This window comes from Pteronotus mesoamericanus, unplaced genomic scaffold (genome assembly GCF_021234165.1).
Source record: "Pteronotus mesoamericanus isolate MK-2021 breed Mesoamerican mustached bat unplaced genomic scaffold, CSHL_Meso_final contig_557, whole genome shotgun sequence".
Lineage (NCBI taxonomy): Eukaryota > Metazoa > Chordata > Mammalia > Chiroptera > Mormoopidae > Pteronotus > Pteronotus mesoamericanus.
In genome coordinates, this window is record NW_026555200.1 from 1,664,041 (window position 1) to 1,676,217 (window position 12,177).

At 59.8% G+C, this 12,177-nt stretch overlaps 1 protein-coding gene and 1 pseudogene across 1 annotated transcript in view; one reads left to right on the forward strand and one right to left on the reverse strand.

Annotated features, from left to right (window-relative positions):
• LOC129075612 (keratin, type I cytoskeletal 18-like) lies at positions 1 to 1,787 on the reverse strand (annotated as a pseudogene).
• The window catches only part of EPHA2 (EPH receptor A2), a 27,419-nt gene continuing 16,960 nt past the window's right edge, over positions 1,719 to 12,177 (forward strand). Inside the window, exons 1-3 of the mRNA XM_054579692.1 lie at positions 1,719 to 1,867; positions 6,555 to 6,622; positions 8,414 to 9,083. Coding sequence (XP_054435667.1) covers positions 1,786 to 1,867; positions 6,555 to 6,622; positions 8,414 to 9,083 — 820 coding nt within the window. The 5' untranslated portion in view covers positions 1,719 to 1,785. The remainder of the gene's footprint in view (positions 1,868 to 6,554; positions 6,623 to 8,413; positions 9,084 to 12,177) is intronic.

Below are 12,177 nucleotides of genomic sequence, written 5' to 3' on the forward strand. Positions count from 1 at the left end.
TCAAAACTTTGGTGTTTTTGACCTCAGAGACAACTTGTCATCTACAGTCCCGCCAGGGGTGGTGGTTTGGATGGGTTGTACGGAGCTGCTGTTGCCCAGGGTGTTACCAAGATGGAAGCCCTCTCCTTCTTCCAGCAGGTGGTGGTAGGTGGCAATCTCGGCCTCCAGCTTGACCTTGGGGTTCAGCAGGGCCTCGTGCTCCTGGGCCCGACACTGCCCCCGCCCGGGTCTGGGCCGGCCCTGACTCCAGGTGCAGCAGGATCTCATCGAGCTGTTTCATCTGCAAGGCCCAGCGCATCTCCACCTCCTTCAGGCTGTTCTCCAAACTGGCCTGCAGATCTCTCACCGGTCCAGGCTGATGTCCAAGGGATGGGACTGTATGTCGCAGCTCTGTGAGTGTCACCCCAGCAGCCCCTATCTCAGCCGCCTGCAAGGGGACCGCTGCGGCGCTCTGCTCAGTCTGCTGGGACCAGCACTTGTCTAGCTCCTCTCAGTTCTTCTGAGCCAGCTTGTCACACAGGGTCCAGGTGTCCACTGTGATCCTGCCGAGGTCCTGAGATTTGGGGGCATCCAACTCCACAGTTAACCCAGAGTTGGCGGTCTGGTTTTGTAGACCATCTTCTTTCTCCTCGTGGTTCTTCACGAAGAGCAGCTCCTCCCTGAAAGCCTTGATCTCTGTCTCTGGTCTTGAAGTCACACCCTCAGTCTATGACCTGGGGCCCCTCCTGCTCCAGTTTTTCCCAGGTTTTGCTCTCCAGTCTCTGTCTCCGATGATAAGCCTCCGGGCTCCTCACCCTCTCCAGGCAGCAGGCCAGGCGGTCATTCAGACACTGCATAATCTCCTTCTTGCTGGATGCCCCCTATTTCAGCCAGACCCCCGGCCATCCCTAGGGCAAGTACCCCAGACTCCCCAGCCTCCCCAGCCTCCCCAGCCTCCCCGGGCATGGAGGAGTGGGACACAGAGATCTGGGAGTCTGAGCCCCAGGCGCCTGCATAGACACTGGCCACGCTGTGGGCAGGGCGGGCCAGTGCCTGTGTGACAGCTTGGAGCCCAGGGTCTGGCAGTTGGTGGAGAAGCTGGAGCGGGTGTTGAAGCTCATGTACTTCAGGGAGGAAAGCGAGAGACCAAGACTCAGGTTCGAGCTGAAGGTTACTGTATTCTTAGAGACAACGAGCAGAGATGCTCTCCCCAACTTCAGAGGTCTAGGAGAAAGGGCATCTGGGTCTATTTCCCAGCTCCCCTCCTATGCATGCTGCTAAGGAGGCAAATGTTCCTTGCCCCTGCCCCTCCCCCCCCCCCCAATTCTGCCCAGGTCTCAGGCCAGGCCAACGTTCAGCCAGGTCCCAGAGGGCAACGGGTGAAAGTGGAGATGACTCAGCGTTGCCATCGCTGTACCTGGGGCGAGGATCCCGGCTCAGAGATCACCTAAGACTAGCCCTGCGGGAGCTGGTACTTTAAGGCACTCAAACGTGGGAGTGCTTAGGGGGGCGCCAGCGAGTCCAGAGGACCTCACGGTCCTAGCAAACCTCTCGGGACTTCCCCTCCCTTCTCTCCGGGTGCCAGCCCGGCCCCTTTAAAGACATTCCTGAGGGCGTGGCTTAGGTGACGTCAGCGCGGGGCATGAATGAACAGGAGCCGGTTCTCACCCAACTTCCATTAAGGATTTGGGGCAGGAGGTGCAGAAGTTGCGCGCGAGCAGCCGGCGGGAGCGGAACACCGAGGACGGCGTGCGTGCGAGCGTGCGGGAGCGGGGCACGGATCCAGCGGAGAGAGAGGAGAGCGGCATGGAGCGTCCGGCGCCCCGTGCCTGCCTCTCCCTACTCCTGGGCTGCGTTCTGGGCGCCGTCGCGGCGCAGGGCAAGGAAGGTGAGTGTGTGCTCGGCGCACGCCCCATCTCGACATAGCCCGGGCAGCCGATTCCCGGACCTCGGCGTCTCCCGGAGCCCCGAGCGCCTCGACGCGCGCAACTTTGGAAACGGACTTGGCGCCGCACAGTCCCGGCGCGCGGGCTGCGATGGGGACGAATTTGGGACCTACCCCCACCGTGGGGTTTTAGGGGCTGCGGGGTCTAAGGGGTAGCGGCCTGGGAGCGCGGAGCTCGGAGGCCGCCGAGAAGGGAACGCGACGCGGGCCGCGTGGTTGCAGCCCCGGCAGGGTGCGGGGGTCTCTTGGAGAATGGGGTGTCTGGAGGGCTCTCCGCGCGCGGGCTCAGCCTCTTGGTGACCTGAATTCACTAACCCGTTTGCTCCGATTTTGCGAAGAAGACATTTACGCGGAGACTCCTCATTTTGAGGAGGGGGCCCTTCGGCTGGCGGGGAGCACGCTGCGGAAGTCCCTGCTCCCTGAGATTTTCTCCACGCCCCCTTTTCCCTCCAGTCCGGGGCGAGAGCACGAGGGGAGTTTCGGGCCATCTGCCCACGCGCAACTTTTCCTTCTTCCCACCCCGCACTCTCAGGCTCTGGGGGCAGGTTCGCGGCCGCGAGTGCGGACAGGAAGTCCCAAAGTCAAGCGTTCTGAGCAAGGGGTGACTCAGAAAGAGGAAATGCGGCAGGTGGGGGCGCGGCCTCAAGGTGTGGAGCCATCACCCCTGGGCCACCAGGGAGTCCGAGCACCCGAGCCTGGGGCCTGAATCACTCACCCCCGCCCCGGAGCTGCCAGCGCGGCGCTGGGTGAGGGGACCACAGACTTTGCCCTGGGCTGGCGGGTGTGTGGATGGGAGTTTTGTCGCTCAGCCAGGGTCCACGAGAGGATGGGGGCTCCTGCTCGTGGCCAAGGACCTTGCTGTCCACCCAGCAGAGGCTGACTTCAGTTTCCAATAGTGAGAACAAGTTTTCCCCGTTGGTCCGGGCAGGAGGAGGCTTCCGCAGGCTCCACCAGGGGGAAGTACAGAGGAAGTCCTGGCCCCGTGCGAGGTTTCCTTGAGCCTTGCCTTCTTTTTCCACCTCCCAAACTGAGGTTGGAGGTTTTGCTCTCTCAAGTTGGGACGTAAAAGTCAGAGCTGGAGCTCTTGGGGGAGGAGGTGTGGGGTAGCATTCTGTCCCAGATCCATCAAGGCTCCTGGCTCCAACTTGCAAGAGGCATGGGTGGCAGGGATTTCTGTGGCCCTCAGTACCCCCCCCCCCCCCCCCCCCCCCCGCCCCCGCGCCCCATCAACTTTTGGTCCTCCCCCTTCCTTGGGGACTGTGGTTGCAGAGAAGGGGAGAGACAGCTGGAATCACTACAGGCCTTTCTCAAAGGCTGCCCGTGGGGGCTGGGGGATTAGGCTGGCCTGACGCTGCTGGGTGATTGTTATCCTGCCGCCCTAGCCGGCAGCCTGGAAGCCTGGAGCTGCCTTGTCCCTGTGTTCCCATGTTGAGCGCTCTCCAGCCCAGATGACTAGCTGCCTACTTCCATGGGGTGGGGGAGGACAAGGGTGTGTATTGCCGAGTCCTGGGATGGGGGAACGTTTTTGGTGGGCTCCAAAAGTCAGTCCTTGTGAGCGACCCCAGCAGGGAGGTGTGCCTTTGGGGGTGGGGGGCTGGGGAATGATGACCCAGCTGGCAGCTGCTGGTTTATGGTCTTTGGGATTCAGGCTGGACTTGGTGGATCTGCCTAGGGGTGGGTTGCGGGGGAGAGGACGCACATGCCCCTTTCTCCCTTAACCCAGGCCGCTGCTCAGTTCCCTTCTTCTTTCTTGCCCCCACTCCCTGTGGGTAGGGGCGCCAGGCTGTATTTGGAGACTCAGATGGGGCCTGTTAGATTCTCAACAGACACTGAATCTTTACGAAGGGGGAAACTGAGGGAAGCCTAAGCCTTACCAGCCAGGGCTGTCTGCACAGCGAGGGTCCAACCTGAGCATCTGGCATCTGGGGCTGCCGGGGCCCAGGGCCCCTTGCCTTGTGGTTTCATGGTGGATTTTCCTGAGCAGCGGGAATAGCTGGGCAGGCGTACAGGGGCTGCTGGCTTGAGGTGGCTGATGGGAAAAGACCCGGAGAGTGCTCGGGGGCCTGGAAAGTCCTTGGCTTCTTGTTCTGTAAGAGCCTAGTTTGCCCTTTGTCTCCTTCCCTTTTTCCTTCATTCCCCCTGCAGAGTTCACCTTCACCTAAGGACATGCTCATTGATTTTTAGAGAGAGAGAGGAGGGTGGGGGACAGGGAGAGAAACGTTGATGTGAGAGAGAAACAATAGGCTGCCTTTTGCATGGGCCTCCACCAGGGACCAAACCCACAACCTAGGCAGGTGCCCTGACTAGGAATTGAACCCACAACTTTTTGCTTTATGGGATGATCTCCAACCAACCGAGCCACACTGGCCAGGGCTCCCTCAGAGTCCCTTGCCTTCCCCCCTTAGCCGGTCTTGGTTAAAAAGGTATGGGGGAGTCAGGGAGGCGACCCTAAGGGAGTGGGTGGTAGTATTGCCTTTGCACCTGCAAGGGTGATGGTAATAGAACTTAAGGGCGAGAAGGAGGCTTTCCTGGGGCTGGAGTGAGGGTCCCAGGGCTCTTGGATGAGCCCTGCCCAGCCATGCCTCTGGGTGAAGCCTCCTGGGGCAGCTGAGGGGCCCCTGGGCAGCACCCCATTCTTGGGGAAGCAGGTGCCCCCGCCCCTGGTCCCTGGAAGAGGTGCAGAGAGAGCCGCACCCGAGCCAGGGCGGGGGGCGGGGGGTGCCGGCAGGGCCGGGCTCCTGTTCCTGGTGATCGGTTCTAGGGAATTTCCCCGGGGGGGTGGTTCCTTCCTGTGTGAAAGCTTTTTGTCCACTCAGATTGAGGCCTGTGATACTTCTAGAGCCAGGCCTGGGGGCTGGCTCTGGCAGAGGTGGTAGGGGTCCCTCTGTGTCAGATTAACCCTTCAGAGCCTGGGAGCCAAGAGCCCCCTCCCTTGGGCATGGACTGCAGCTTTCCCGCCCGTCTGGGGAGGTGGGTGTGCGGGACTGTGAGGAGCACTCACCGTTGTCCTCCAACCCACCCAGCCGGAGCCAGGAACCTCCGGATTCCTTCCTGTGTAGCCGGAACATTCCATTTGCGAGAGGAGTTAGTGAGTTTTCCAAGCCAGGGCTCTGGGCATGTCTGAACAGATCCCTGCCTCATCCACCCTCCTGCCCCGCTACCCCAAACCCCACAGGCTTGGGGCAGGTGCCATATCAGATTTCCGATCCCTTGTCTGGGCTGCCGGACCCTTCCTAGAGAGACCTGGCCCTGGTCAGCAGTCAGGTGGCAGTGTCTGACACCCAGGACCTAAGGTCAGGGGAGCCAGGCTGTCTCACCTCAGGGAAGGATTTCTAAGACTCCTATCGGGTCCCTGGCTTGACGCACCCTCAGCCCCATCTCAGTCCGGCCCCACTCTGCTCCCTGCCTGCCCGAAGCTCCACCCTTAGGCTCCTTGGCCCTTGCCCTGGCCCTCAGGCACACTGCCCCTTGAGGCCAGCGTTCCTCGTGCTCCATGGTCCAAAGGAAGGGGGTACTTGGTCCCTGACCCTTTCCAACTTAGCGCTTTCCCCTCTGAGTCTGGGGACCTTGTTTAGGGTCCATACCTCAGTTTCCCCAATCTCCTCGCCCTCCAGGCTGGGTGGCACATGTTGGCAGCTACCTGGACTTTACTCGGGAACGGAGGAGGGGCGGTGCCCAGGGTCTTGGGTCTCGGCTGCCGCCATGGAGCCTGGCAGAGAGCCGGGTAGACGGGTGGGGGCTGCTAGATCCAGGGGAGGCCCCGGCGGCGAGTCCCTCCCTCAGGCCCCAGCAGCCTCTCTGGGGACAGCGTTGTCCTGAAACCTGGTCCCACAGGCACCCCTGGCAGAGCAGTGGCCAGGGCATGAGGGACAGGCCAGTGAGAGCGGCTTTCCCAAGGAGGGGACCTTGCCAGCTGTGGGTATTTCTGGGCCCCTCCTAAAGGCTCCTGTGGGTTCAGGGCTTTATCCCGCCTGCTCTGTGGCTTTTGTGGTGGGAAGATCGATTTCCAGACACCCCCCACTGCCTCCCCCTCCCCTCCTTGGAGCCAGTCCCACCTGTTAACAGCCCTCCCTCCTTGGGGTGCCAGGAGCCACACGTGTACATATGTGTGTGGTGGGGTTGTGGGTATTTCATGCTGGGGGAGAGGACGGGCGGGGGCAGACAGCAGGGCACCCAAAGCCCCTTCTGTGTGAAGTGCGCCCAGAGCCCCGCTTCAGGAAGCAGGCTGGGCAGCGTGGTGTCATTTAACAGCCCAGCCCTGACGGCCCCAGCCCTCTGCCCAGCTGCTGTCCCCCCGCTGGGCCGAGCTCTGTCCTGCTGTGCCCAGCTGGAGGCTGACAGAGAGGGTGGCGTGACTGGAGCTGTGGCCTAGGACACAGGAGGCCTAGGCCTCCCCCAGCCTGCTCTGTGGCTTTGACTGGGTCCCATCCCTTCCCTGGGCCTCTGTTTCCTTATTTATTGAGGGACGGGTCTCTTGGATCTGGTGACCCTATAGAGGGGGGTCTCCCTCTGAGGAGAGGAAGCCGGCAAGGGTTCTTGGGGCCCCCAGGGGACCCTCACCTTTTCCACCATGGCCTTATCCCTGGAGGTACCCCCGAAGCTCATTGGTCTCCTCTCCTGTCTCTTCCAGTTGTATTGTTGGACTTCGCTGCTGCTAAGGGGGAGCTCGGCTGGCTCACACACCCATATGGCAAAGGGGTAAGCCTTCCGGGTCGGGCAGGGGAGTGGGAGTGGGGACACAGGCCCAGGGAATGGGGCCAGCCTACATCAAACAGCTCAGCCAGCGTTCGTACTTAGTGTCCTGCTTCTCACACCAGCATAGAGTCCGCCATCCCAGGGTGGGCGGTAGGGAAGGGACCTGAGAGGTGGGGAGAGTTGGGAGACAGCTGAAGACCCTAGCAGAGCAGGGACCCATGGATGCCTCCGAAGGCTGATGGTCAGGGAGACCATCCTGGGAGGGAAGGGGTTAAAGCCGCCCCGTGTCTTCCAGGTCCCAGCGCAGGAGGTGTGGGGCGAGGGGGAGGCAGGGAGCGGTGGCTCTGGCCCGCAGGTGCCCACACCCCCAGCCAGGAAAAGGATCAGATTCCTTCCTGTCAGGCCCCTCTTCTGCTCCCCCAGCTGTTGCTCCCCCTTCCTGCCTCGGGCTCAGTTTGTTCTGCCTCATCCCCATCCAAGTTTTCTCCCCTCTGCCCTGGCCCGTTAGGACCAGGACTGGAGGGCAAGACGCGGGGGTCCTATCTCCAGCTTTGCATGACATGGCCCTGTGGTCTTGAGGAAGATATTGCTGCTCTCTGGGCCTCAGTTTGTCCCTCTGTACAGTGGGCTTGTCCTTGCCGAGCTTGTCCTGAGGCCCTTAGCCAGGGAGGAGTGTATGTCCAGGGGGCTAGTTGAGATAGTCCCCACTGCAGGCTAGACCTGTGTGACTTAGGTGCTTGTCCCCGGTCCCCTGAGCTCCGAGGAGGCCTGGAGTGTAGCTTTAGCGGATTTCCAGGATCCTGGAATGTCCAGCTGGGAGGGTCTCAGATCATTTAATGGAACCTAGTCATTATACAAAGTGGGAATCTGGGGCCCAAGGGCATTTGAGACCTTGGCCTATGTCACACTGTGCGGCCCAGGCTTCTTTCCTTGGCCCCTTGGCTTTCATTCATTCATTTGCTCATTTATTCATCAGATACTTTCCCAAGTACCTGCTCTGTTCCAGGTAGGCCCTGGGTGTACAGAAATTAATTAGGCGCAGTCCCTGCCCCAAGGAGCTCCGAATCTAGTGTGGGAGCCAAATGTAGGTGTTACGACATAGATGTCAAAGATTGTGACAAAGGGGCCATGAGACTAGGAGGCAGAGAAGGACGTTAGGCCCAACCTTGGCCCAGCCTGGGAAGTCTCCCTGGAGGAGGCTGAGCTTTGTTCTGAGGAGGGAAGATGCACTCATCTGTCCCAAAGCCAAAACCTGCAAGATGGGGGTGTCGTCCGCTGTTCCTGACTTAGCGTCTTCCCCTGCCCCCACACTCACCTACCCACAGGCACGCGGTGAGCAGTAACAGCGATGCTGCGGCTGTTTCATCCTACCCCACCAGGCAGTGCGCTCAGCATTTTGTAGACATCATGTCACGTATCCTCAGGGCAATTCTGTGAGCTAGATCCTGTCCCCAGTATGCAGATGTAGCCTTTGAGGTGCAGAAAGCTTCAGGGCTCCACCCGAGGTCCCACGGACCCCCGTCTCCACTCCCAACTCACAGTCTAATATTAGAGGTCCAGCACCTTGACATTGGGATCAGAAACACCAGGGAGGCACCTCCTGGCTCCATACCTCTGGTGGCGGGGGCAGTGACAGGAAGTACCTCTCAGGGCCTCAGCTTCCTCCCCTGTAGAATGAGGATAATGAGAACTGACAGGCGTCTTCTTGATGCCCTGCTCTGCCGCCCGGGCATTACCTCTGGGCCTCAGGTCGCCCCCAGCGCCTGCCCACACTAACCTGTTTGCCCTACACAGTGGGATCTGATGCAGAACATCATGGACGATGTGCCCATCTACATGTATTCCGTGTGCAACGTGGTGGCCGGTGACCAGGATAACTGGCTCCGCACCAACTGGGTGTACCGTGGTGAGGCCGAGCGCATCTTCATCGAGCTCAAGTTCACTGTGCGTGACTGCAACAGCTTCCCCGGCGGCGCCAGCTCCTGCAAGGAGACCTTCAACCTTTATTACGCCGAGTCAGATGTGGACTATGGCACCAACTTCCAGAAGCGCCAGTTCACCAAGATCGACACCATCGCGCCCGACGAGATCACGGGCAGCAGCGACTTCGAGGCCCGCAACGTGAAGCTGAATGTGGAGGAGCGCTCTGTGGGGCCTCTCACCCGCAAGGGCTTCTATCTCGCCTTCCAGGACATTGGTGCCTGCGTGGCGCTGCTCTCTGTCCGAGTCTACTACAAAAAGTGCCCCGAGCAGCTACAGGGCCTGGCCCGCTTCCCTGAGACCATCGCAGGCTCTGATGCACCCTCGCTGGCCACCGTGGCTGGCACCTGTGTAGAGCATGCTGTGGTTCCACCTGGCGGTGATGAACCCCGCATGCACTGCGCGGTCGACGGCGAGTGGCTGGTGCCCATCGGTCAGTGCCTGTGCCAGGCAGGGTACGAGAAGGTGGAGGACGCCTGCCAGGGTGAGTGATGGTGCAGGGGTGGCAGGGAAAGGGGGCGTCGGGGTGGAGGATGTGTCCCCAAGCCCCTACTCTTGGTTCAGAGACTGTGGGACCTTGGTAAGGCCGTTGGTGCTCTGATGTGCAGTGGTTCTCTTGGTAGAAATCGCAGGCCCTTCCTGGACTTCAGGTTTTTTACTTACGTCTCGATTCATGCATTCACTGAGAATGAATGAATGGAGAAATGAATGATTTGAGGCTAGTATGGAGGCTATGAGCAAGGACTCTAGGACAAGAAGGCCTGGCTTCAGATCCCAGCCCTACATTTAGCTGTGAGACTGTAAGCCAGCTCCCCAACCTCTCTGTGCCTAGGTTTTCTCATCTGTAAAATGGAGATGACATAGTGCCCCTCTTGTAGAGTGGTTATGATAATTAAATGACTTAATGCTCGTAAAGTGATTAGGTCAGTGTCTGACACATAAGTGCTTTTAAGTGTGGTTGTTATTTTTGTTCCATCCCACAAGACTCTCTTGAGTATCGACTGCATGTATGCCAGCACTGTGGGCACCTGGTACAGCCCCAAGAGCTAGTTCCATCTCTGTTAGCTCACTGTGTGACCTTAGGCAAGTCACTTAACCTCTCTGGGTCTCGAGCTCCTTTTTTGTACATGGAGGTAAGTGAATCGGATCCAGGATTCACATTCTCTGGCTGCACATAAGAATCACCTGGGCAGCTTCTGAAAAATGCCTGTGCAGGCGAAAAGGTGGCGGGGAAACGTAGGGTCTGCTCCCCGCCTGACCCTCCCCAGACCGTAGACCCAGGTTCTCTCATAGGGGCTTCTCCTGATGACAGAGCAAGCCCGGAGAGGGGGCCAGTTAATCCAGACTCTCTCTGGGAGCAGGGCCTGGGCATCGGTGAGCTCACACGGGGAGGCTGTGGCTTGGCACGGCCAGGGCCTATGACAGTGGAAATCTCCACGGCAACGTGGTTTTTTTTTTTCAATGGGTGATTTTTTTCTGCAAAGGGCTGTGGGGCAGGACATTTGTGGAATGCAGGCCGACCTTTGGAAGGCCAGCTCATCCCCTTTCTCTGGGAGCTTCTTTGCTGAAGTAAGCAGGGTGTTGAGAAATGGGAGGTTTAGGCCCTGCAGTTGCACATACCCGCAGAGCGACCTTGGGTCAATGTCTCTTCATCTCTGGCCTCAGGTTTCCTGTCAATAAAATGCCAAGTTCGAGTCTCACAGCTGACTTTATACATGGTGTTTAGCTGCAGACCCTGCAGCCGATGAAGTGGGTCGCAGTGTTGGAGGGGACTGAAGCCCTTCCTGACAGGCCCCCTAAAATGCTTGTCTCCTAAAAACACACCCTCAGCACCTTGCTTAACACAGTCTGGGAACCCTCGGATGAAAAGATCCCTCAGAGCCTTTCCGGCCACAAGCCTGTGGTGTAGTCTCTGCTCCGGCCATTCTTACCACCCCGGCGGACCTCCCAGCTCCCCTTTGCTGAGTGAGGCGGCCCCCGATTGAGGTGACAAGTGCACACTCCCAGTTTCAGACAATGACCGTGGGATTTGGGGGTGGGGGGTGGTGCTGAGGCAGCCTAGTGGGTTGAGCGGGCTCCTCCCACATGACATCCTCACACAGGAATGCGGGGGTGGGGGTGAGGGGCTGCTGAAAACTTTCCACAGGCTGGTGATTCAGGCCCTGCAGAGATAAGTGGACGGTCGGGGTGGGGGGGTCTCTCCAGGAAAGGGGGGTGGCCCTCCCTCCTCCGGAGGTGGGGGGTCAGGATCCTGGCAGGCTTTGTTTGTGAAGAGCTAGAAAGCCCCCGATAGGGAAGACTGGCTTCCAAGAGCCAAATCTTGGACTTTGCTGGTGGGACCCTCTCAACTGCCAGCCACCTGCTGCCTTGCTTTTCCTTCCTTGGGATCCCGCTACCAAAATTCCCTTCCGTGTGCATTAGGGGCACTCTGTGTGCCTGGGAACCTCCAGCCCGGCTCCTCTGTGTCCCTTCAGACCTTTCCCAGCCACCGCCGGTGGAGAGAATAACAGTAACTTCCGCAGATAGGTGTTCTCCAAGGGTAGGCGCGAGCTAGGCAAGTGCTTTACCTGGATGCTCCTGCTGAGTTCGCACCGCCTTTCTGAGAGGTAGAAACTGCTATCAATCCCATTTAACAGGCAGGGATCTGAGGCTCAAGAGGGGCTCAGAGCCTTGCCTGGAGTCACCCAGCTAAGATACGGTTGCATCAGGATTCGAATCCAGGCCGGCGTCCAGGCGAGAGGATGGGTGAGGAAGTGCAGCGGGAAATGACCAGTTCCTTTGGAATCCCTGACTCAGCTCTTGGCCCTGGGGCCAGCTCTCAGGGCAGCCCCAGGATGGCAAGGTCCCGGAGCAGGAGGTGGAGTGATTGGCGGGCAGTTACTGAGCATGTTGAGGGGGAAATTGAGGGAGGCGCAGGGTCCACCCCTCCGCCTGACTCTCCACAGACCACAGACCTGGATTCTCCCGCTGGGGCTTCTACTGATGACCCATCAAGCCCAGAGACGGGGGGTGGGGGCCTGAGGTCACCCAGCACCTGGTCCAGGTTATTCCCAGAGTTTGTTTCTCCTCAGGGGTCTTTCCCCAGGATGTTTGGAGCTCAGGAAAGAGTTAAACGGACAGTGGAAGGGAGGCACCTCCCAGGTGCTGTGTTGGACAGGTGGGCACACTGCCCGGCAAGCTCTCGTGAGCTATGTCAGGAATGAGCCAGCTTCACTCCAGCCGCCCCCACCCTGTCCCCCGTCCCTGCCTGGAGGACAGTGGAGTCACTCAGGCTGACAGTCATCTCCCCTGGGGCTGCTTTGTCTCCCTGTTCGTCTCCGCTTCCTGTGCTGGCATTGGCAGCTGAGCTGGCGGGCCCCCCGGCTGGCGCCTCGGCCATGGGGACTGCCGGCCAGGTGAGCAGGTGGCCAGCGGCTTTGGCCAGAGGCTCAGCCCAGCAGCTGGGAGGCCAGAGCTGGAGGTGGGGGCGGCAGGGGTTTGGGAATTCCCTCCTTGGAGACTCCTGCTCCCTTAAGGGGTCCAGCACCTCGGGAATGTCCCCTCTCCACGTTAGTTTCTCTATTCCTGGTACGCAGGGA